Below are 21,599 nucleotides of genomic sequence, written 5' to 3'. Positions count from 1 at the left end.
TTTAAGGGTAAAAGTTTGTCAGCATTCCACGAGCGGGCGCAATTTTGAAGCGTGACATGTTGGGTATCAATTTACTCGGTGTAACATCATCTTTCACAATATAAAAAACATATATAAAAAAAAAAATTGGACTAACTTTACTGTTATCTTATTTTTTAAGTCAAAAAAGTGTATTTTCTTTCCCTACAAATTGCGCTTGTAAGATCGCTGTGCAAATATGGTGTAACATAAAGCATTGCAACAACGTCATTTTATTCTCTAGGGCAGTGATGGCGAACCTTGGCACCCCAGATGTTTTGGAACTACATTTCCCATGATACTTCACTACACTGAAGAGTGCATGAGCATCATGGGAAATGTAGTTCCAAAACATCTGGGGTGCCAAGGTTCGCCATCACTGCTCTAGGGTGTCTGAAAAAAAATATATAATGTTTGGGGGATCTAAGTAATTTTCTAGCAAATAAAAAGGATTTTAACTTGTAAATGCCACGTCTGAAAAATAGGCCTGGTCCTTAAGTGGTTAAACAGAGGCCAAGATGGCAGCTTCCTTGGCTTAAAACAATAGGAGGGTTTACTTCCACTATATTAAGGGGAGGACCACCCTAAAAAAAAAAAAAAAAAAATGCATATAAAGGCTGCAATAAAAAAATCTTTTTTCACTTACCAGAAATGGCTGTTGCTAGGCAAATCGCCCTAATCTGTTCCTATTCCGCTGTGATCTTCAGTCTTCTCCTCCTCGCGTTGTCTTCTGGGGAATGGGGCGCGGTGTGTTGTGGCGCCCCATTCACAAAGCGCTGTGCAACTCGTGCATGCGCAGTGGGAAACGGGCAGTGAAGCCGCAAGGCACTACTGCCAGTTTCCCTTACTTTGAATGGTGGCACCGGGACCCGAGAGGCGAAGGGACGGGTCGACCTTGGGCGGCCAACATCGCGGGCACCCTAGAAAGGTAAGTGCTCATTAAAAGTCAGCAGCTACAGTGTTTTGTAGCTGCTGACTTTTACATTTTTTTTTTTTCGCTGGCCCACCCCTTTAAGGCTTCTTTCACACTGGGGCAGTCTCAGCATTAGTGGTAAAGCCCTGCTAGACTGTGTGAGTTTATTAACCCCCCCCCCCCCCGCCGCCCATCCTCCACTCTTATAGTGGGGGGGCACCGCACCCACCTTCTCAGAGAAATTAGGTTCTGAGCCCATCATTGCGATTTATTGATATATATATATATATATATATATATATATATATATATATATATATATATATATATATATATATTATTTTTTTTTTCTCCTGCCGAGGGGGCTGCACGCCCTCCTGCACATGCAGAATCTTCCTTTTGCTCATCTTTGTAATCCGAACAGTGTGCTGGGTATAGAGGGCACTTCATGATTTCATAGTTTGTCAGCCAAACAATTATTTCTTTTGATGCCCAGCACAGACCTATTCCCAATACTGGACAGAAACGGGTAAGAAGGCGACGCGAGCGCAGCTGAAAAATTTGGTACTGGTCTTGTATTGTGAGCTGTTTATTTTTGTGTAACGTCCTCATCCTGTTGGCATCACTTATGTGACAATCTCTGTTTTATTTTGTTTCCAGCGCCAGATATTGTCCCCGCACTCGGAGCCTGCAGACTTACCAGCAGCGAACGCAGAATCAGCCGCGTAAGTACTTATCAGGGAGAAAGCAAACAGCATTGGGGGGGGGGGGGTGATTTACTACAACTGGAGCACACAGAATCTGGTGCAGCTCTGCATAGAAACCAATCCGCTTGTTCCGTTAAAGTGTTACTAAACCACTCTGGCGGGTATATCTTGGTCTCCGCTTCGCAATTGCCCCACGGCGGTTACTTTACATCCTTTTGGTTGGGGAGACTTTCAAGATGGCTAAACATATCTTTAAGACAATGCCGAATCTGTCTCCAGAGCCGAGCCCACGTTCCCCAGATATTAGGGTCGTATACGTTTTTGCCAGGTATGAAAAACTAAAAATTTCAATCCATTAGGAAAATGAATACAGTAATACCTCGGATTGCGAGTAACGCAGTTAACGAGCGTTTCGCAGTACGAGCTATTTTTGTTTTTTAAATACTGTTTGCGAGTGTTGTCTCACAAAGCAAGCAGAATTAAAGCCTCTGTGGTTTGCAGTACCGCATTTGGCCAGAGGTGGGGGGGGCGCCGGTGACACTCGTTCCACATTGACTTCCATTGTATGCAGTACAGCATGTGGCCAGAGGTGGGGGGCGCCTCTCGCCACATGCTGTTCTACATACAATAGAAGTCAATGTGGAACGAATTATCTTGGTTTCCATTGAATTCTATGGGGAAACTTGCTTTGATATGCGAGTGCTTTGGATTACAAGCATTCTCCTGGAACGGATTATGCTCGTAATCCAAGGTTCCACTGTATTTCCCGACGCATTCATTTTGCGGCGGACATGAGGCTTCTATCCAGACATTGAGACCCGATTCCAACACGAGCTTGACTTTTTCAGACGGGCGCAACTGAATGCTCACCTTAGGTCACTGGCAACAGATCACCAAACCTTACACCAGCTCACTCCATTTGAACTGATCTGCATGGATGGAGTGCAGCTCCCTCATTAACTCTCAAACTTTAATGGGGTGGGCAACTACATGGCAAATGAGGTTTAATGTAGAAAAATGTTAACTAACGCATTTGGGTGGCAAAAATATGAATGCGATCTATACACTGGGGGAATCTAGGATGGAAAAGGACCTGGGGGTCCTAGTAGATATTAGGCTTAGCAATGACATGCAATGTCAAGCGGCTACTAACAAAGCAAACAGAATATTGGCATTAAAAAGGGGATAAACAACAGAGATAAAACGATAATTCTCCTGCTCTACAAGACTCTGGTCCGGCCGCACCTGAAGTATGCTGTCTAGTTCTGGGCACCAGTCCTCAGGAAGGATGTACTGGAAATGGAGCGAGTACAAAGAAGGGCAACAAAGCTAATAAAGGGTCTGGAGGATATTAGTTATGAGGAAAGATTGTGAGCACTGAACTTATTCTCTCTGGAGAAGAGACGCTTGAGAGGGGATATGATTTCAATCTACAAATACCATACTGGTGACCCCACAATAGGGAGGCAACTTTTTCGCTAAAGGGAGTTTAACAAGACTCGTGGCCACTCATTAAAATTAGAAGAAAAAAGGTTTAACCTTAAACTACGTAGAGGGTTCTTTACTGTAAGAGCGGCAAGGATGTGGAATTCTCTTCCACAGGCGATGGTCTCAGCGGGGGGGCATCGATAGTTTCAAAAAAAGGTTGGATTTGATGGACTTGTGTCTTTTCAACCTCACCTACTATGTAACTATGTAACTTTCATGCTCTCTTAATGAACCAAGTAGGGGTTCCTGGGCTTATCTATTTACAACAATGGGAAAATGCCCTTCAAACTACGTTCTCCCAGCCTCAGAAAGACAGGATAATACTCTTTGCTCCCACGGCCTCTTTAGCTAGTAGATACCAAGAGGGAGGTTATAAACTCCTCACAAGATGGTAAAGAACGCCAGCCAAATTGCATAGAATATACCCGCAGGTTCCGAACACGTGTTGGCACTGCGGGGAGGCTGTGGGGAACCTTCTACATGTTTTTGAGGAATGGCCAAAATTTTGCCAGTTTTTGGACTGCGGTGGAATCTACTATTGAAAATGCTACCCCCTTGGTAGGAACCCCCGGCGGCATACTTATTGAATGATACCCCAATGTCCACCAAGGAATTGAAGAAATCTTTACTGAGATATCTTGCTGATGGCCGCTAGTGCCTGTATTCCGGCCTTGTGGAAAAATACGAGCCCCCCTACAATCTCTCATTGGAAGACAAGAGTCGCACACATTCACGTAAAGGAGAATATTACCATGTCTTTAAAGGAGCAAACAGAAAAATACTGGAAGACCTGGACTCCTTATTTTATCTATACAGACCAGACGCTGTTGGCCTCCCAACCAATGGAGCACCTGGTGGAGTGATCTAGTCACAAGGCCTTGCCTAACCCGCACCCTTCTTGCTACTCAACCCTCTTATTTACACCCCCCCCCCTTTCTTCTTTTTTCTTCTCCTCTTTCTCTCCATCTTGCTTTCTCTTGAACTTTATTTTTTATTTTCCTCTTTCTGGGGTCGGTTGCTTTGACTGCTACATTGCTTTGCTGTAATAAAAACAAAAAAAATTGTTCAGGAAATTTGCTAAAATCTGGGAATACCCATCCGGAATGATACGGTGAAGATCCAAGTTGAATATATTTTTCGCTTACTAGTTATTATGTATACACTGTGCTACGCAGTATCATTGTTTCATTTTGTATCTGACATATGCCTATGCAAGAGATTTTGTGAAAATTCTTGACCTTTAAAATAATCAATTGAGAAAAAAAAGTATTAGTAAACCCAGCACCCTGCATTCACTATATCTGGTCTCCCCAGCACCCTGCATTCACTATATCTGGTCTCCCCAGCACCCTGCATTCACTATATCTGGTCTCCCCAGCACCCTGCATTCACTATATCTGGTCTCCCCAGCACCCTGCATTCACTATATCTGGTCTCCCCAGGAGCCTGCATTCACTATATCTGGTCTCCCCAGGAGCCTGCATTCACTATATCTGGTCTCCCCAGGAGCCTGCATTCACTATATCTGGTCTCCCCAAGAGCCTGCATTCACTATATCTGGTCTCCCCAGCACCCTGCATTCACTATATCTGCTCTCCCCAGGAGCCTGCAGTCACTATATCTGCTCTCCCCAGGAGCCTGCAGTCACTATATCTGCTCTCCCCAGGAGCCTGCAGTCACTATATCTGCTCTCCCCAGGAGCCTGCAGTCACTATATCTGCTCTCCCCAATAGCCTGCAGTCACTATATCTGCTCTCCCCAGGAGCCTGCAGTCACTATATCTAGTCTCCCCAGGAGCCTGCAGTCACTATATCTAGTCTCCCCAGGAGCCTGCAGTCACTATATCTAGTCTCCCCAGGAGCCTGCAGTCACTATATCTAGTCTCCCCAGGAGCCTGCAGTCACTATATCTAGTCTCCCACAGTACACAAAACATGGAAATGCAATTATTATAGTAAATATAAACCACTAAATACCTTTTCTCATCAGCAGTATATAGCAGTCTTGTGACTTCTGTCAGTGTCTGGTTAAAGCTTGTAGGAGGAGTTTTCATTCTCCTTTTACTGACCTATGAGGCTACAGGACCCCCCTGACCCTCTGTCTGGACAGTGCTGATCACATGTACCCTCCCAAACAAACAAAAAAAAAATCTCTCTAGCAATACACACCAAACTGAGCATGTGCAGAGTGCCTCCTAGGGCTCTGTTCTATCGCCAAATGGATTGGGGAATGTGGAAGACAGGGAGGATCAGAGAAGACAGGATCAAACCGCCTTATTACACAATGTGGAGGATTACCCCTTAGGTTCCACCGTGAGTATAACAAGCATGCTTTACCGCATGTACAGACTGATTTTACTGTTGTGGTTTTAGTAACACTTTAAGCTTTGACAATAAAACCTGGAAGCTGATTGTTTACTGTGCACAGTTTCACCAGAATCTGTGCGCATGAATTTTAGCAAACCCCCCCCCCCAATTGTCACATTTGCACCCTTTCACGTTCGGGCTTCCATATAGGAAGGTCTGGTGATAGCAGCAAATACAGATAAATGCCCCCCAGCCTTCTGATCTTGCTGCTTTTGGGGGAGCTGCCTCTTTTTCCTGCCATGTATCTGCTGTGGATGTGTTCCTGTAACTGGATGTGTGTGTCCACTTATGTGTATTGACGATCCAAGCACAGTGTGATATCCTGATCCCATGCGTGTTAAAAAGAGAAAGGAGAGCCAGGGTGCTCCACTGTCAGGAACCATGAAACAGAAAGAGACAGAAAATGCAGTAAAAAAAAAAATCACACCTTTTTAATAAAGTGGCAAAAATAGTAAACGTAGTCAAAACAGCCAGGGTTCGGTAACTAAATCGGGTAGTCTGAAAAGGCCAGGAAATCAGGAAGCCAGATATCAGCATAGTCAGAGGCAGCAGACAGGATCAGGAACTAGAAGGGACGTCAGCCAGGCAAGTCTTCAACAGGAACACAGCGGAGAGTCTCTGGATATGTTGACCAAGGCAAAGGCGCTGAATGAATGAGCCAGGCGGTTTAAAAAGGAAGTAAACCCTGATGAGCTTACTTCCTCTTTCATTCCCTGCAAAGGTAAAGCATAATGGACTACTATGCATCGCATAGTAGTCCATTATGTGTCACTTACCTGACACAGGAGCCAGCGATGTCACCGCTGTCCCCTATAGTCCGGCGCATCCATCTTCTCGGTGGGTCTCGCCGCTCCGCCGCTGTCATCCGGCGAAGCCGTGATGACATCGCTCCTGCGCATGCGCACGGGAGCCGCCACGCGCGGGATATCGCCGTAGACAGCGGTCCCTGTCTTTCGGTAAATATCTCCTAAACCGTGTAGGTTTAGGGGATATTTCTTGGACCTACAGGTAAGCCTTTATCTAGGCTTACCTGTAGGTCAAAGTGTGTTGTAAGGGTTTACAACCACTTTAAATAGCCAAAAGGTGCTGGATGGACACCAGGTGAGCCACTATGGAACGATGAGTGCTGGCAATTAACCAACAGCTGAGCACAGAGAAGGAAGAGCTGAGCCCAGCCCTGACATCCACATAATGTGAAATCAATACAAAAAGCGAGTAACGCTCACATAGATGATATTATACGATGCTGTACAGAGATTCCCGTTTGGGATCACATAGACCCACTTCCGGGTACGTCCATAAGTGGTGATGTCATGACACTTCCCTACGCATTTCGTCACAACTGACATCATCTGGGGCTCACAATTTATTGTGTTTTCACTCGTATATTTATATGTATTTTTGTTTAAATCATGTTTGACCTTTATTGATACTATGTACACAAACATTTTGATGTTATAAAATGATAGTGTGTCCTGTGACTATAGATCTCCTTAAAGCAGGGCTCTCAAACTGGTGGCCCTCCAGCTATTGTGAAAGTACAAGTCCCATCATGCCTCTGCCTGTGGGAGTCATGCTTGGAACTGTCAGCCTTGCAATGCCTCGTGGGAACTTGTAGTTTCGCAAGAGCTGGAGGGCCGCTAGTTTGAGATCCCTGCCTTTAAAGGGTCTGAAAACAATGGCGGACTGATATGTCCGATCCATTGTGTCACATTGATACATGGGGTCTTACCTCTGGTGTCAACCCGCCAACCTGTTTTTTCTGTTCAGAGGAGTCGTAGAGGAGTTGGAGGAGCTGCGGGAACTGGTGATGAATAAAGAACTTCTTGTACAACAGCTGCACAGTCAATTGAGAGACGCCATCCACAGCCAGGAACTGAGCCGCATCGAGGTAAGGTTGTGCATACGGCCAGAGGTGGAACTCTGGTTCCTACCAACAGCTTCTCTTATATTGTCATATACATGTGTCTGTTGTAGTCAAGGTGTATCTCTGATAACTGAGCAGTATTAGGATTCTGCGGGCTTCCTCCTGGTTCTCCGGTTTCCTCCTACATTCCAAAGACAGGCTAAAAGGGAATGGACTCCTGTCCAAATCGGCTTCCTAGTAATGTGTATTTTTATTTTTTTGTACTATAAACAAATATAAAAAAAAAAAACAATTTTGAAAAAAAAAAAAAAAAATTTTTTACTTTCAGCTATAAAATATATCTAGTAAAAAAAATCGAATTACTCTAAATTTATCAAGAAATATGTATTCTGCTACATATTTTTGGTAAAAAAATCCCAATAAGTGTATAATATGGGAAAGGTTTCCCTCGGGGAGGAGGGGGGGATGGGTTTGCAGCAAGGTTAATATCAGAGAATTAATACGTTAAAATTAAATTCTTTATTGAAAAGTTGGCATGGACATATGGCAGTTAAGATATAAGCTCTGGTAAGGAGATATAATACCATTCCAAATACAGAAAGTACAAACACAAGATTATTTACAGCATCACATATTCTAGATTCTGTCATATAAAACTTCCGACGCATTTCGACCTACATGGTCACTGTCTTCCTCAGGGGAAAAGTTTGCTGTTCAGAAGATTACATTTTAACATTTCAAATGTCATCAAATTGTTGGTAGACAGTTTATATTAGGAAAACATAGGGTATAGTTACCAATAGAGGGTGTAAGTGGGGGCTGTCCTAGCCAGAATTCCTCCCAATAAGTGTTTATTGATTGGTCTGCTCAAAAGTTATTCTACAAACTATGAGATAGATTTATTTATTTTTTTACTAGTAATAGCGGCGATCATCAACTTATAGGGGTGCTGCTATATTGTGGCAGACATTCTGACACTAACTGACACTTTTTAGGAACTAGTGACACTAATACAGTGAGCAGAGCTAAAACTATGCACTGTCACTGTACTAATGACACTGGCTGGGAAGGGGTTAACATCAGGGGTGATCAAACGGTTAACTGTGTTCCTAGCCAATGTTTTACTACTGTGGGAGGTGCTTTTACTAGGGGAAGAGATGGAGTTTATTCCCTGCCCTGCAGGGACACAAACTCTATCCCTTCCCACCCCCCCCCCTGTCAGAACGGTGATGTGCCTGACAATCAGCGGGTGCCAGCGCACATCGAGTACCTGATAACTGGCTCCCACAATTGGCGGCCTACCTGGGACCACGCACTGTATATATACGTGGTCCTGCACACAGCTGCCATCCTGTAGCGGTAAAACTGCTATAGGGCAGTCGGCAAGCAGATCGGAGGGTAGTTGGGTGTAAACGGACAGTGGAGTCCGTTTACTCCCGGACACCCATAGAGCAAAGCAGGCTCTGTCCGTGTCCGCTCTGCAAAAAGCGAGTGGGCACGGATGTGTCTACTGCCCGCTCTGCTCAGATCAGCAGGAATTGTGAGCGGATCCCCTGCTGATCGGAACGGAATCCGTCTCATGTGAAAGTACAGTATGTAAAGCACTGAGAAAATTGTCTGCACTTTAAAAATACCTGTATTAAATAAAATTAGAATACTTGTCTTATCCATTGTATTTAAAATATTGCAATGCAGTGCCTGGAGCAGTAAACCTTCTCATTCCTCCTAATAAATAAAATTGCTATCCTTCCCCTGTAATGGTCTACTAAGCCGACCGGTCTAGACTTCTTTTTGCCTAGCGCATAACTCTGGCTGTTCCTGGAAATCCCAGACCAGTGAGGAGTATCTGGGGATTTTCTAGATAAAAGCCTCTGGACCAGGAAGGCATAGGGTTGCCACCTGTCCAGGATTCACCTGGACAGTCCGGGTTTTGAACCATGTGTCCTAGATTTCAGACTGCATGAAACCCAGACATATTTATTAACACTGAACTGTGGCTAACTATCCTGGGGCAGGTGGAACACTCTACTAGCCCCCCCCCCCAGTCAGCGGGGATCTCTGCCCCCTCCAGAGTTGAGCGATTTGTTGATTCGCCATACAGAACACTAAGACCCCATTCCCAAATGAGCGTTTTGTAGCTTGAAGCCTGAAGCTACAAAACGCTAGAGGGGAAAAAATCTATTATTCTCAATGGAGATAGTTCACATCTCCACTCCGTGTCGCCTGAAGCTCAAACAAGTTCCGGACCCTTTTTTGTCGTTCAAATTGAGCAGATTTGGGAGTTTTTCTTCTTTTAACATTGGCGACATTTTGCCCTGCACAAAATCGCGGCAAATCGCTGTAAAAACGCTGCGAATCCCGTGTAAAAAAACGCTGCAAAATTGTGGTAAATTTGCACGATTTTCTACTTGAAAACGCTACGCTCAGGTGTGAATGCAGCCTAATCAGGATTGGCGAGATCCTCTGGACCCCTCCCCCTAAGGAGGGAGAAATGTTTTTTTCATTCAGTCCACAAATCATATGTATTGGAAGAGTTTGGTTTTATTTTTTTTAATTATTGTGCTGAGGTTTATACATGTCTGTGAGAGACTTGTGGCACAGCATGGTAAGCATATTTAATGGGTACAAGAATGTTCGGGATTGGCTTGCAGAAAAGGTGGCAACCGTAGGAAGGTATCCAAATAAAATGAGTAGGACACCACACCTTGTCACCTTTTAGATGAAAGAGAGACATGTTCCCCACATGATCGCATTTCCTTATATTTTCCCTTGGCAGGTCCTGGAGAAGACTGCTCGGCTCCAAGAGCTGCAAGACACCATTACAGAGCTGCACCAGGAGATTTCTCTCAAGGATTCGAAGGCTTTAATTCATCTGCAAGAGAAACACCATCTTGAGAACCAAATCAAAGCCTTGAGCCAGGTAGTGTGTCCCTCATGTCTATGAATCTGAGTATTTAATATTTCAACTCTTTTCCTTAAAGAGGAAGTAAACCCTGATGGGTTTACTTCCTCTTTTTTTCCCTGCAAAGGTAAAGCATAATGGACTACTATGCATCGCATAGTAGCTCATTATGTGTCACTTACCTGACACAGGAGCCAGCGAAGTCGCCGCTGTCCCCTGTAGTCCGCCGCATCCATCTTGCTGGTGGCGTCTCGCAGCTCCGACGAATCACAGCGGCGAAGCCGCGATGACGTCACTCCTGCGCATGCGCACGGGAGTCGCGTCTCGCAGCTCCGCCGCTGCCATTCGGCGAAGCCGCGATGACGTCACTCCCGCGCATGCGCACGGGAGTTGACAAATTAGGCAAATCCATTCTTGGACTTGCCGCATTTAGTGCGCCTGCGCGCCGCTGTCTACGGCGCATGTGCCGTAGACAGCGGTGCCCATTTTCGGGCAAATATCTCCTAAACCATATAGGTTTAGGAGATATTGCTTGGACCTACAGGTAAGCCTTAATCTAGGCTTACCTGTAGGTCAAAGTGGTTTGAAAGGGTTTACTTCCTCTTTAAAGGGGTTGTAAAGGTTCACGTTTTTTTACCTTAATGCATCCTATGCATTAAGGTAAAAAAACAAGAAAAAAGGGGGTGAAACTTGCGCTTGGTAAAAAATAGAATAATTGATATGGAAAAAATCAATGAAGAAAAAAGCAGCTGAGCACAAAAAAACAGATACTAGGTCCAATAAACAGAAATATAAAAAACAGTGCAGCGCTTAATGTATAACACGTGACTGAATGTAGTGAAACAATAAATCAGGACAAGAAACGTTCCAAGTTAATGCTTTCAAAAAGTAAAACATCAATAATAAACAATACACATGTGCATAATGTGCAATAAAAAAATGAGCTATTGAACCAAAAAAAGGATCAAAAAAACTTTTAGGAGGAAAAAATATTGTTTAAACTACAGCTTAGTGCTGTGAAGCACAACCTAGTGATTAAGTGAGAAAAACAAACAACAAAATTGAAAAATAAATCAAAACAAATCCCATGCTTTGGATAAATGAAGTGATTTACAAGGCCTCATAAATGTGAAGATATAAGTTCATTGGGTAGAACGTGAATGGAACTTTAAAGATGAACGTGAATGAAGCTTTAAAATTGGTCCCAGGTGTCACTGGTGCAGGTGCTTGACCACGTAAATTCTTTCACTCTACAGTTTAAGTAAGTAATAAAGGCTTACCAGAGCCACCTTTAGTATGCGCAAATACGAACTCCCCAAATGTTGGGATCGGACAGGATCGTTCCTCCGACACTCCTCGTGTGGATGGATGACTCGAATCACTTTTCCGGATAGGAAGGTGAAAAATGACCCACACCTTCGGGTGCTCCTTGAGCGTCGTCCGTTCCGGTCCGTTCGAGAAAAGTTGGCGTGTCACCAAATGGATGAGAAAGAAAAAAACGCCCAATCGTGTAATAAAGTCTAAAATATATGTACTTTATTTTCCAACAAAATAGGCGTTGAAAGATACAAATGACTCAATAGAGTCGTATAAAATTGAACGAAAAAAATTGCTAGCAAAGATGTAAAATAAAGCGGATAAAATTAGCACGAGATGTAGACGTATCTACCCGACGATCGTTTCGTCACAAATTGACGTCATCAGGGGTACGCCCACACCCTCGTGCTTAAGGTTTAAATAGCCTATGGGTGAGGTAGGGAGCCCTGCCATAGGTGCAGACCAAAACGTCCGTGCTTGATGGGATTAACCCACAAATGACCAGTCCCTTCGGAATGGTTACCACACATGGAAAAGAAGGAAAAGGGAAAAAACGGTCAACGACCAGTTAATTCCAATAAAGTTTGGGTACCATCATAACTAAATGGTGGGACTCAAATGTATAATAGACTAGTAAAGGTGACCACTAAAAAAAGCAAACAATGAATTCTGTGATAAATCACCTTTGTTTGGCAGATGGCCAAATACAATAATGATGGCTGTCTCACTATGTGTATGTCTCAAAAAGGTTCAAAAATATACGAAAAGTATATGTGTGCAATACATGCGTATAAATTGCCATACAAAGAGATAGAGGAGAATGACCATAATATTGGGGCGGGGGCATAAACAGCATTAGCTGCCCTCCATCACCCTTAGTCCAGTTAAAGAAATACATGGATGAGACATAACCAACAGGTTTAGAAAGAACATTACAATCACTCTATTATCGTAAATACAGTCTCCATAAAAAAATCATATAAACTACCTAGAAAACATTGCTACACAAATACAAATAATAATAGTGAAAATGGTATATAAGACACAGACTGAATACAAAATCAGTATAAAAAGGAAAAAAAAGGGGACTTTAAATCAACTATTGTTGATAAAACAATTTATGTCCCACTCAACGTTGAGCCCCCCAGGGATATGTGTCCCTAATTTGTGGATCCAGTTTGTTTCTGCCCTAGAAATAGTGCGCTTAGCGTTACTGCCGCGCCAGTGTGGGGTATATTTTTCTAAGGCCAGAAAGGTGGTACCTCTTGGATCCCGATTGTGTTTAAGATCGTAATGTTTACTAACGTTGTGTTTGTCAAATCCTTTACAAATGTTAGTAATATGTTCCCCCAGGCGCACATGTAACATGCGTACTGTGCGTCCCACATACTCCAAACCACATGGACATCTAAGTAAATACACAACGCACTTAGTGGTGCATGTGATGAATGTTCTTATGGGATATGTAAGTCCATTGCTAGACGAGGTGAACTCAGTAAACCTCCTACCTCGTAGAGCATTTAGCTTGCAAGCTCTACATTTCCCACAGGGGTAGAAGCCCTTCAAATCACCAAAAAAAAAACAAAAAAAGTGGGTCTAGTTGGGGGATCCGGGACATTTGGAGCAATCATATTTCGCAAGTTAGTTGCACCCCTAAAGATCACATTTGGTTTATCAGGAAGTTCGGGGCCCAAGATTCGGTCATTTTTGATGACCGACCAATGCTTCTGTAAAATTCTTTTCACAGCCCAATGCTGGCTGGAAAACGTTGTAAGTAAAGAAACTCCATAGTTGTCCATGTTGTCAATCCTGGGTGGTCTCTCAGCTAACAATGTTTGACGTTCCCTACTGTTGACCTCCATTATAATGGAGTCAAGGGACTCACTGTTGTAACCTTTAGCTAGGAATCTCTCTTTTAAGATTAGTGCCTCCTTAAGAAAATCATCATTAAAAGTGCAATTGCGTTTTAAGCGAATAAACTGGCCCTTGGGGACCGCTGAGAGCCATGACCTATGATGGCAGGAGTCGAGTGGAATATAGCTATTCCTGTCAGTTTTCTTAAAAAACGTTGTGGTAGTTATATTATTATCCCGAATTGAAATATTCAGATCTAAAAATTGGATGTTAATGGGGCTAGAGACATAGCTGAGAACTATCCCCCGGTTGTTGTTGTTTAATTGGGACAGGAAGAGCTCTGCCGATGAACTGTCACCATCCCAAATAAACAAGATGTCATCGATGAACCTTTTCCAGGTGATTAGTTCCGGAGGTTTGTCACTAAACACTATATCCTCCTCCCACTTTGCCATGAAGAGATTGGCCATACTAGGAGCAAATTTTGCTCCCATGGCCACTCCCCTCACTTGCAAAAAATGGGTTCCATCGTGCCAAAAATGGTTGTGCGTCATGGCAAACAAAAGTAATTCAAGAATATAGTTGCGCTGAGTCACCGAAATACTACCATCCTGGGCCAGAAAGTGATGAACCGCTTCATAGCCCAGTTGATGGGAGATAGCGGTGTACAGTGAAGCTACATCCGCGGTAACTAGGAGGTAGGTAGGTTTCCATTCAATCAATTGCAGAATATTAATAACATGTTTGGTATCCCTCAAAAAGGATGGCGTGCCCATCACCAGTGGTTGCAGATATTTGTCAATGTATTTCCCTATACGCGAGGTTACAGAGTCAATTCCACTGATGATGGGCCGCCCTGGTGGATTTTCTAAAGATTTGTGTATCTTGGGTAAAGAGTACATAACCGGTAAACGCGGCGCTAAAGGTACCAGAAAGTCCCTTTCTTTTTTATTTAAAATACCCATATTGAACCCTTTCTCAACCAACTCCTTTAGTTCACCTTTGAACTGGGTGGTGGGGTCTAAAAGTAATGGAGAGTAGGTCTCAGAGTCTGACAGAATCCTAGTCATCTCGTTGGAATATGCGGTTTTGTCAAGTATTACAATGGCACCGCCCTTGTCCGCCGACCGAACTACTATGTCATTCCTGTTAAGCAATGCGTCTAACCCTGCCTTAAATTCGCGTGTGGGTTGAGCTGGTCTCAATTTCAAACTATTGAGATCCTTTAGTACCAGATCTCGGAAGATATTGATGTTAGGTGCTGTATTACCAGGGGGATTGAACAAGGAGGCATTCGATAAACCAGAATGCATGATTGTTGAATCCCTAACTAATTGGCGGGAGGGGTTGCTCATGATATATCTCTTAATGTTCAACTTGCGTGTAAACTTTTGAATATCAATAAATGTCTGGAATTTATTGAGTTTTTTGAGGTTGAAGAATTTAACCATTTCTGAACTACACACAAAATGGGATATAGCCTATCTGGAGGAATATGTAAGGGAAAATATGGTTCCCAGGAGTTTGAGATGGGAGGTTAACCCACAAAAGGAAGACACGGAAATAGCCGAATGGTTTAAATACTTCAATGAGGCAGGGGTTCAGTTTTTAAAATTCCTGATTGCTAAGAAATCGAGGAAACTTGCCTCATTGGACTATGAGATTGGTCTGATTAAAACTAAACTTGTCCCCTTTAAAAATGATCCTGAGTATTTGCAGAGATCTGAATCCCTAAAGACTATCCTGACTAAAGAGGAAACTGAACAAAGAACTAAGAAAAAGAAAAAATACAATAGGGACAAAAAAGATTATAAAGACAATGTTGTCTTTAAATGGCAGGTCTCTACTGAGAACTTGGCCCCCTCACCCCCTATGGGTGATCCAGGTCTACACCCCCCTGGGCATATTGAGGGAATCAGAGGAGGCGGCGTTGGTGATTCTAACCTTTTTTGGGGCCCCATGAGCCAGGCCTCTCCAGTATACACTGAAAGAGTAATGGGTCCATCATCACAACCATATCCCCAGTCCTTCAGAGGAAGGGTTGATAAACGTAACTTCAATCATCATCATCGCCCTACTCCATTTAATCATCACCAATATCCCACTTCAATGGCGCCCCCTCCACCCTGGCGATCCAGAGGTGGTAAACCTTTTTCCCAGGGAAACAGGTCCCTCTCTCAAGGTAGAGGTGGCAGCAGGGATAGGAGACCCCCTCCTGATGTAAGAGATTTGGGATCTAACTATAGGGTTGAGACCTTTAACAGATATGGCCCCCTTGGGGATGACAGAAATGGGCATTCTGAAGCCCCTAGGGGTCAGGGTGGTTTCCGGCCATCATATAGTCAACCCTCAGCTGGCAGTTTTTACCAACAGGGTTTTCAGGAGGGCACTCGGGGGGGACACAAGAGAAACGGGGACACAAGAGAGGTTGTAGAGGGGGGAAACGTCTTCACACCAAAAAGAAGAAGGACTTAGATACTAGTGGTGTCATTAACTTAAGTAATAAAAAGTTATCTAATGAAGAATTGCAGACCCTTGGAAAGGGTCTCAAGTTTGTGCCCCCTCAGAATCTAAATAAATTCCAGACATTTATTGATATTCAAAAGTTTACACGCAAGTTGAACATTAAGAGATATATCATGAGCAACCCCTCCCGCCAATTAGTTAGGGATTCAACAATCATGCATTCTGGTTTATCGAATGCCTCCTTGTTCAATCCCCCTGGTAATACAGCACCTAACATCAATATCTTCCGAGATCTGGTACTAAAGGATCTCAATAGTTTGAAATTGAGACCAGCTCAACCCACACGCGAATTTAAGGCAGGGTTAGACGCATTGCTTAACAGGAATGACATAGTAGTTCGGTCGGCGGACAAGGGCGGTGCCATTGTAATACTTGACAAAACCGCATATTCCAACGAGATGACTAGGATTCTGTCAGACTCTGAGACCTACTCTCCATTACTTTTAGACCCCACCACCCAGTTCAAAGGTGAACTAAAGGAGTTGGTTGAGAAAGGGTTCAATATGGGTATTTTAAATAAAAAAGAAAGGGACTTTCTGGTACCTTTTAGCGCCGCGTTTACCGGTTATGTACTCTTTACCCAAGATACACAAATCTTTAGAAAATCCACCAGGGCGGCCCATCATCAGTGGAATTGACTCTGTAACCTCGCGTATAGGGAAATACATTGACAAATATCTGCAACCACTGGTGATGGGCACGCCATCCTTTTTGAGGGATACCAAACATGTTATTAATATTCTGCAATTGATTGAATGGAAACCTACCTACCTCCTAGTTACCGCGGATGTAGCTTCACTGTACACCGCTATCTCCCATCAACTGGGCTATGAAGCGGTTCATCACTTTCTGGCCCAGGATGGTAGTATTTCGGTGACTCAGCGCAACTATATTCTTGAATTACTTTTGTTTGCCATGACGCACAACCATTTTTGGCACGATGGAACCCATTTTTTGCAAGTGAGGGGAGTGGCCATGGGAGCAAAATTTGCTCCTAGTATGGCCAATCTCTTCATGGCAAAGTGGGAGGAGGATATAGTGTTTAGTGACAAACCTCCGGAACTAATCACCTGGAAAAGGTTCATCGATGACATCTTGTTTATTTGGGATGGTGACAGTTCATCGGCAGAGCTCTTCCTGTCCCAATTAAACAACAACAACCGGGGGATAGTTCTCAGCTATGTCTCTAGCCCCATTAACATCCAATTTTTAGATCTGAATATTTCAATTCGGGATAATAATATAACTACCACAACGTTTTTTAAGAAAACTGACAGGAATAGCTATATTCCACTCGACTCCTGCCATCATAGGTCATGGCTCTCAGCGGTCCCCAAGGGCCAGTTTATTCGCTTAAAACGCAATTGCACTTTTAATGATGATTTTCTTAAGGAGGCACTAATCTTAAAAGAGAGATTCCTAGCTAAAGGTTACAACAGTGAGTCCCTTGACTCCATTATAATGGAGGTCAACAGTAGGGAACGTCAAACATTGTTAGCTGAGAGACCACCCAGGATTGACAACATGGACAACTATGGAGTTTCTTTACTTACAACGTTTTCCAGCCAGCATTGGGCTGTGAAAAGAATTTTACAGAAGCATTGGTCGGTCATCAAAAATGACCGAATCTTGGGCCCCGAACTTCCTGATAAACCAAATGTGATCTTTAGGGGTGCAACTAACTTGCGAAATATGATTGCTCCAAATGTCCCGGATCCCCCAACTAGACCCACTTTTTTTGGTGATTTGAAGGGCTTCTACCCCTGTGGGAAATGTAGAGCTTGCAAGCTAAATGCTCTACGAGGTAGGAGGTTTACTGAGTTCACCTCGTCTAGCAATGGACTTGCATATCCCATAAGAACATTCATCACATGCACCACTAAGTGCGTTGTGTATTTACTTAGATGTCCATGTGGTTTGGAGTATGTGGGACGCACAGTACGCATGTTACATGTGCGCCTGGGGGAACATATTACTAACATTTGTAAAGGATTTGACAAACACAACGTTAGTAAACATTACGATCTTAAACACAATCGGGATCCAAGAGGTACCACCTTTCTGGCCTTAGAAAAATATACCCCACACTGGCGCGGCAGTAACGCTAAGCGCACTATTTCTAGGGCAGAAACAAACTGGATCCACAAATTAGGGACACATATCCCTGGGGGGCTCAACGTTGAGTGGGACATAAATTGTTTTATCAACAATAGTTGATTTAAAGTCCCCTTTTTTTTCCTTTTTATACTGATTTTGTATTCAGTCTGTGTCTTATATACCATTTTCACTATTATTATTTGTATTTGTGTAGCAATGTTTTCTAGGTAGTTTATATGATTTTTTTATGGAGACTGTATTTACGATAATAGAGTGATTGTAATGTTCTTTCTAAACCTGTTGGTTATGTCTCATCCATGTATTTCTTTAACTGGACTAAGGGTGATGGAGGGCAGCTAATGCTGTTTATGCCCCCGCCCCAATATTATGGTCATTCTCCTCTATCTCTTTGTATGGCAATTTATACGCATGTATTGCACACATATACTTTTCGTATATTTTTGAACCTTTTTGAGACATACACATAGTGAGACAGCCATCATTATTGTATTTGGCCATCTGCCAAACAAAGGTGATTTATCACAGAATTCATTGTTTGCTTTTTTTAGTGGTCACCTTTACTAGTCTATTATACATTTGAGTCCCACCATTTAGTTATGATGGTACCCAAACTTTATTGGAATTAACTGGTCGTTGACCGTTTTTTCCCTTTTCCTTCTTTTCCATGTGTGGTAACCATTCCGAAGGGACTGGTCATTTGTGGGTTAATCCCATCAAGCACGGACGTTTTGGTCTGCACCTATGGCAGGGCTCCCTACCTCACCCATAGGCTATTTAAACCTTAAGCACGAGGGTGTGGGCGTACCCCTGATGACGTCAATTTGTGACGAAACGATCGTCGGGTAGATACGTCTACATCTCGTGCTAATTTTATCCGCTTTATTTTACATCTTTGCTAGCAATTTTTTTCGTTCAATTTTATACGACTCTATTGAGTCATTTGTATCTTTCAACGCCTATTTTGTTGGAAAATAAAGTACATATATTTTAGACTTTATTACACGATTGGGCGTTTTTTTCTTTCTCATCCATTTGGTGACACGCCAACTTTTCTCGAACGGACCGGAACGGACGACGCTCAAGGAGCACCCGAAGGTGTGGGTCATTTTTCACCTTCCTATCCGGAAAAGTGATTCGAGTCATCCATCCACACGAGGAGTGTCGGAGGAACGATCCTGTCCGATCCCAACATTTGGGGAGTTCGTATTTGCGCATACTAAAGGTGGCTCTGGTAAGCCTTTATTACTTACTTAAACTGTAGAGTGAAAGAATTTACGTGGTCAAGCACCTGCACCAGTGACACCTGGGACCAATTTTAAAGCTTCATTCACGTTCATCTTTAAAGTTCCATTCACGTTCTACCCAATGAACTTATATCTTCACATTTATGAGGCCTTGTAAATCACTTCATTTATCCAAAGCATGGGATTTGTTTTGATTTATTTTTCAATTTTGTTGTTTGTTTTTCTCACTTAATCACTAGGTTGTGCTTCACAGCACTAAGCTGTAGTTTAAACAATATTTTTTCCTCCTAAAAGTTTTTTTGATCCTTTTTTTGGTTCAATAGCTCATTTTTTTATTGCACATTATGCACATGTGTATTGTTTATTATTGATGTTTTACTTTTTGAAAGCATTAACTTGGAACGTTTCTTGTCCTGATTTATTGTTTCACTACATTCAGTCACGTGTTATACATTAAGCGCTGCACTGTTTTTTATATTTTTATATTAAGGTAAAAAAACAAACCTTGCAATGTCCGGCGCCCCCGTTTTACTTACCTGAGCCCTGAATTTCCATGGGAGCGATCCTGTGTCGCTCTCTCTACAGCTGCTCGGCTCTTCATTGGATAGATTGATAGCAGTGCAGCCATATGCTCCCGCTGCTGTCAATCAAATCCAATGACGTGAGTGCCAAGGGGGCGGGGCCGAGTCATACACTCTGCAGCTATGGACGCTGAGTGTATGACACGGGAGCACGCCCGCAAGGTAACCCCCTCGGGAAAGAGCTTCCCAGAGGGGGTTATCTATTGCGGGGAGGAGCCGCGAGAGCCGCCATGGGACCCCAGAACAGGTGGATCGGGGCCACTCTGTGCCAAATGAACTGCACAGGGGAGGTAAGTATGACATGTTTGTTATTTAAAAAAAAAAAAAAAAAAACTGAACCTTTAATATCACTTTAAAGACAAGTAAGGTCCATAAAGACATGGATGAGCTAGTTTGGGGTGGAGGAACTTGACTAGCCTGCAGAGTCCTGAGCTCAACCCCATAGAAAACCTTTGGGATGAATAAGAGTGGAGACTGCGAGGCAGGCCTTCTGGTCCAACATCAGTCCCTGACCTCACAAATGCGCTTCTAGAAGAATAGTCAAACATTCCCATAGACACCCTCCTAAATCTTGTGGGCGGCCTTCCCAGACTAAGACTGGGATGCCATTAAAGGCCATGTTGACAAAAAAAAATGAGATAGATCTATCTATCTATCTATCTAATCTATCGGTCTAATTTCTCTCTCTCATCTCTCATCTCTCATCTCTCATCTCTCATCTCTCATCTCTCATCTCTCATCTCTCTCTCTCTCTCTCTCTCTCTCTCTCTCTCTCTAATCTCTCATTTTTTTTCATTAATATACTTATTTCAGCTGGGTCGGGGAGGTTAATAAAGCTGCATTACACATTGAGTTGCTACATAAATTAAAGTTTGTCTCAGATACTTATTTATATTCAATTTTCTTTTATTTCTTTTTTTTGTTTTTGTTTTTCAGGTTGCTAAGAACCCTCCAGAAACCCCTTCCACAGATGCCCACTCCACAATATCCAAAAGTAATGAACTGTTGAAAGATGAGGTGTGTATATATAAAGGATTTATGAAAGGTGATTCATAACAGAAATACATACTAGGGTCATCATAGTCAGCATTTTTTTTCTCCAAATGCCAAAGAGCTCAATTCTGATCTCATCTGACCACAGCACTTTCTCCCAAACCTTCTCTGAATCATTGAGATGTTCATTGGCAAACTTCAGACGGGCCTGTACATGTGTCTTCTTGAGGAGGGGGACCTTGTGGGCACTGCAAGATTTCAATCCTTGGTGGCGTATTGTGTCACCAATGGTCGGTTTGGTGACTGTGGTCCCAACTGCCTTGAGATCATTCACAAGCTCCTCCCGTGTAGTTCTGGGCTGATCCCTCACTTTTCTCATCATCCTCCTCACCCCATGAGGAGAAATCTTGCATGGAGCTCCAGACAGAGGGCGATTGATGGTTATTTTGTATTTCTTCCATTTGCGAATAATCGCTCCAACAGTTGTCTCCTTCTCACCAAGCTTCTTGCTGATGGTCTTGTAGCCCATTCCAGCCTTGTGCGGGTCTACAATCTTGTCCCTGACGTCCTCTGACAGCTCTTTGGTCTTCCCCATGATGGTGAGGATTGAATGGAAGAAAGAGATTCTGTGGACAGGTGTCTTGTATACACATAACGAGTTGTTGTTAGGAGAACCGTCTTACATTGACAGGACTAATCTGTGTAC

The 21,599-nt window shown here is 43.2% G+C and overlaps 1 protein-coding gene across 3 annotated transcripts in view; it reads left to right on the top strand.

The window, feature by feature from the left end:
• Positions 1–21,599, top strand: part of PMFBP1 (polyamine modulated factor 1 binding protein 1) — a 76,109-nt gene that overhangs the window by 4,525 nt on the left and 49,985 nt on the right. For all 3 annotated transcript variants that reach the window (XM_077452032.1, XM_077452024.1, XM_077452015.1), the window contains exons 3-6: positions 1,592–1,656; positions 7,262–7,382; positions 10,135–10,278; positions 20,837–20,917. In XM_077452032.1, coding sequence (XP_077308158.1) covers positions 1,592–1,656; positions 7,262–7,382; positions 10,135–10,278; positions 20,837–20,917 — 411 coding nt within the window. The remainder of the gene's footprint in view (positions 1–1,591; positions 1,657–7,261; positions 7,383–10,134; positions 10,279–20,836; positions 20,918–21,599) is intronic.

This window comes from Lithobates pipiens, unplaced genomic scaffold, assembly GCF_037356315.1.
Source record: "Lithobates pipiens isolate NorthernLeopardFrog02 unplaced genomic scaffold, aLitPip1_a1.2 Scaffold_10, whole genome shotgun sequence".
In the NCBI taxonomy this organism is placed as follows: Eukaryota; Metazoa; Chordata; class Amphibia; order Anura; family Ranidae; genus Lithobates; species Lithobates pipiens.
The sequence above is the reverse complement of the archived record's forward strand: the minus strand, read 5'-3'. Positions and strand labels throughout refer to the sequence as shown.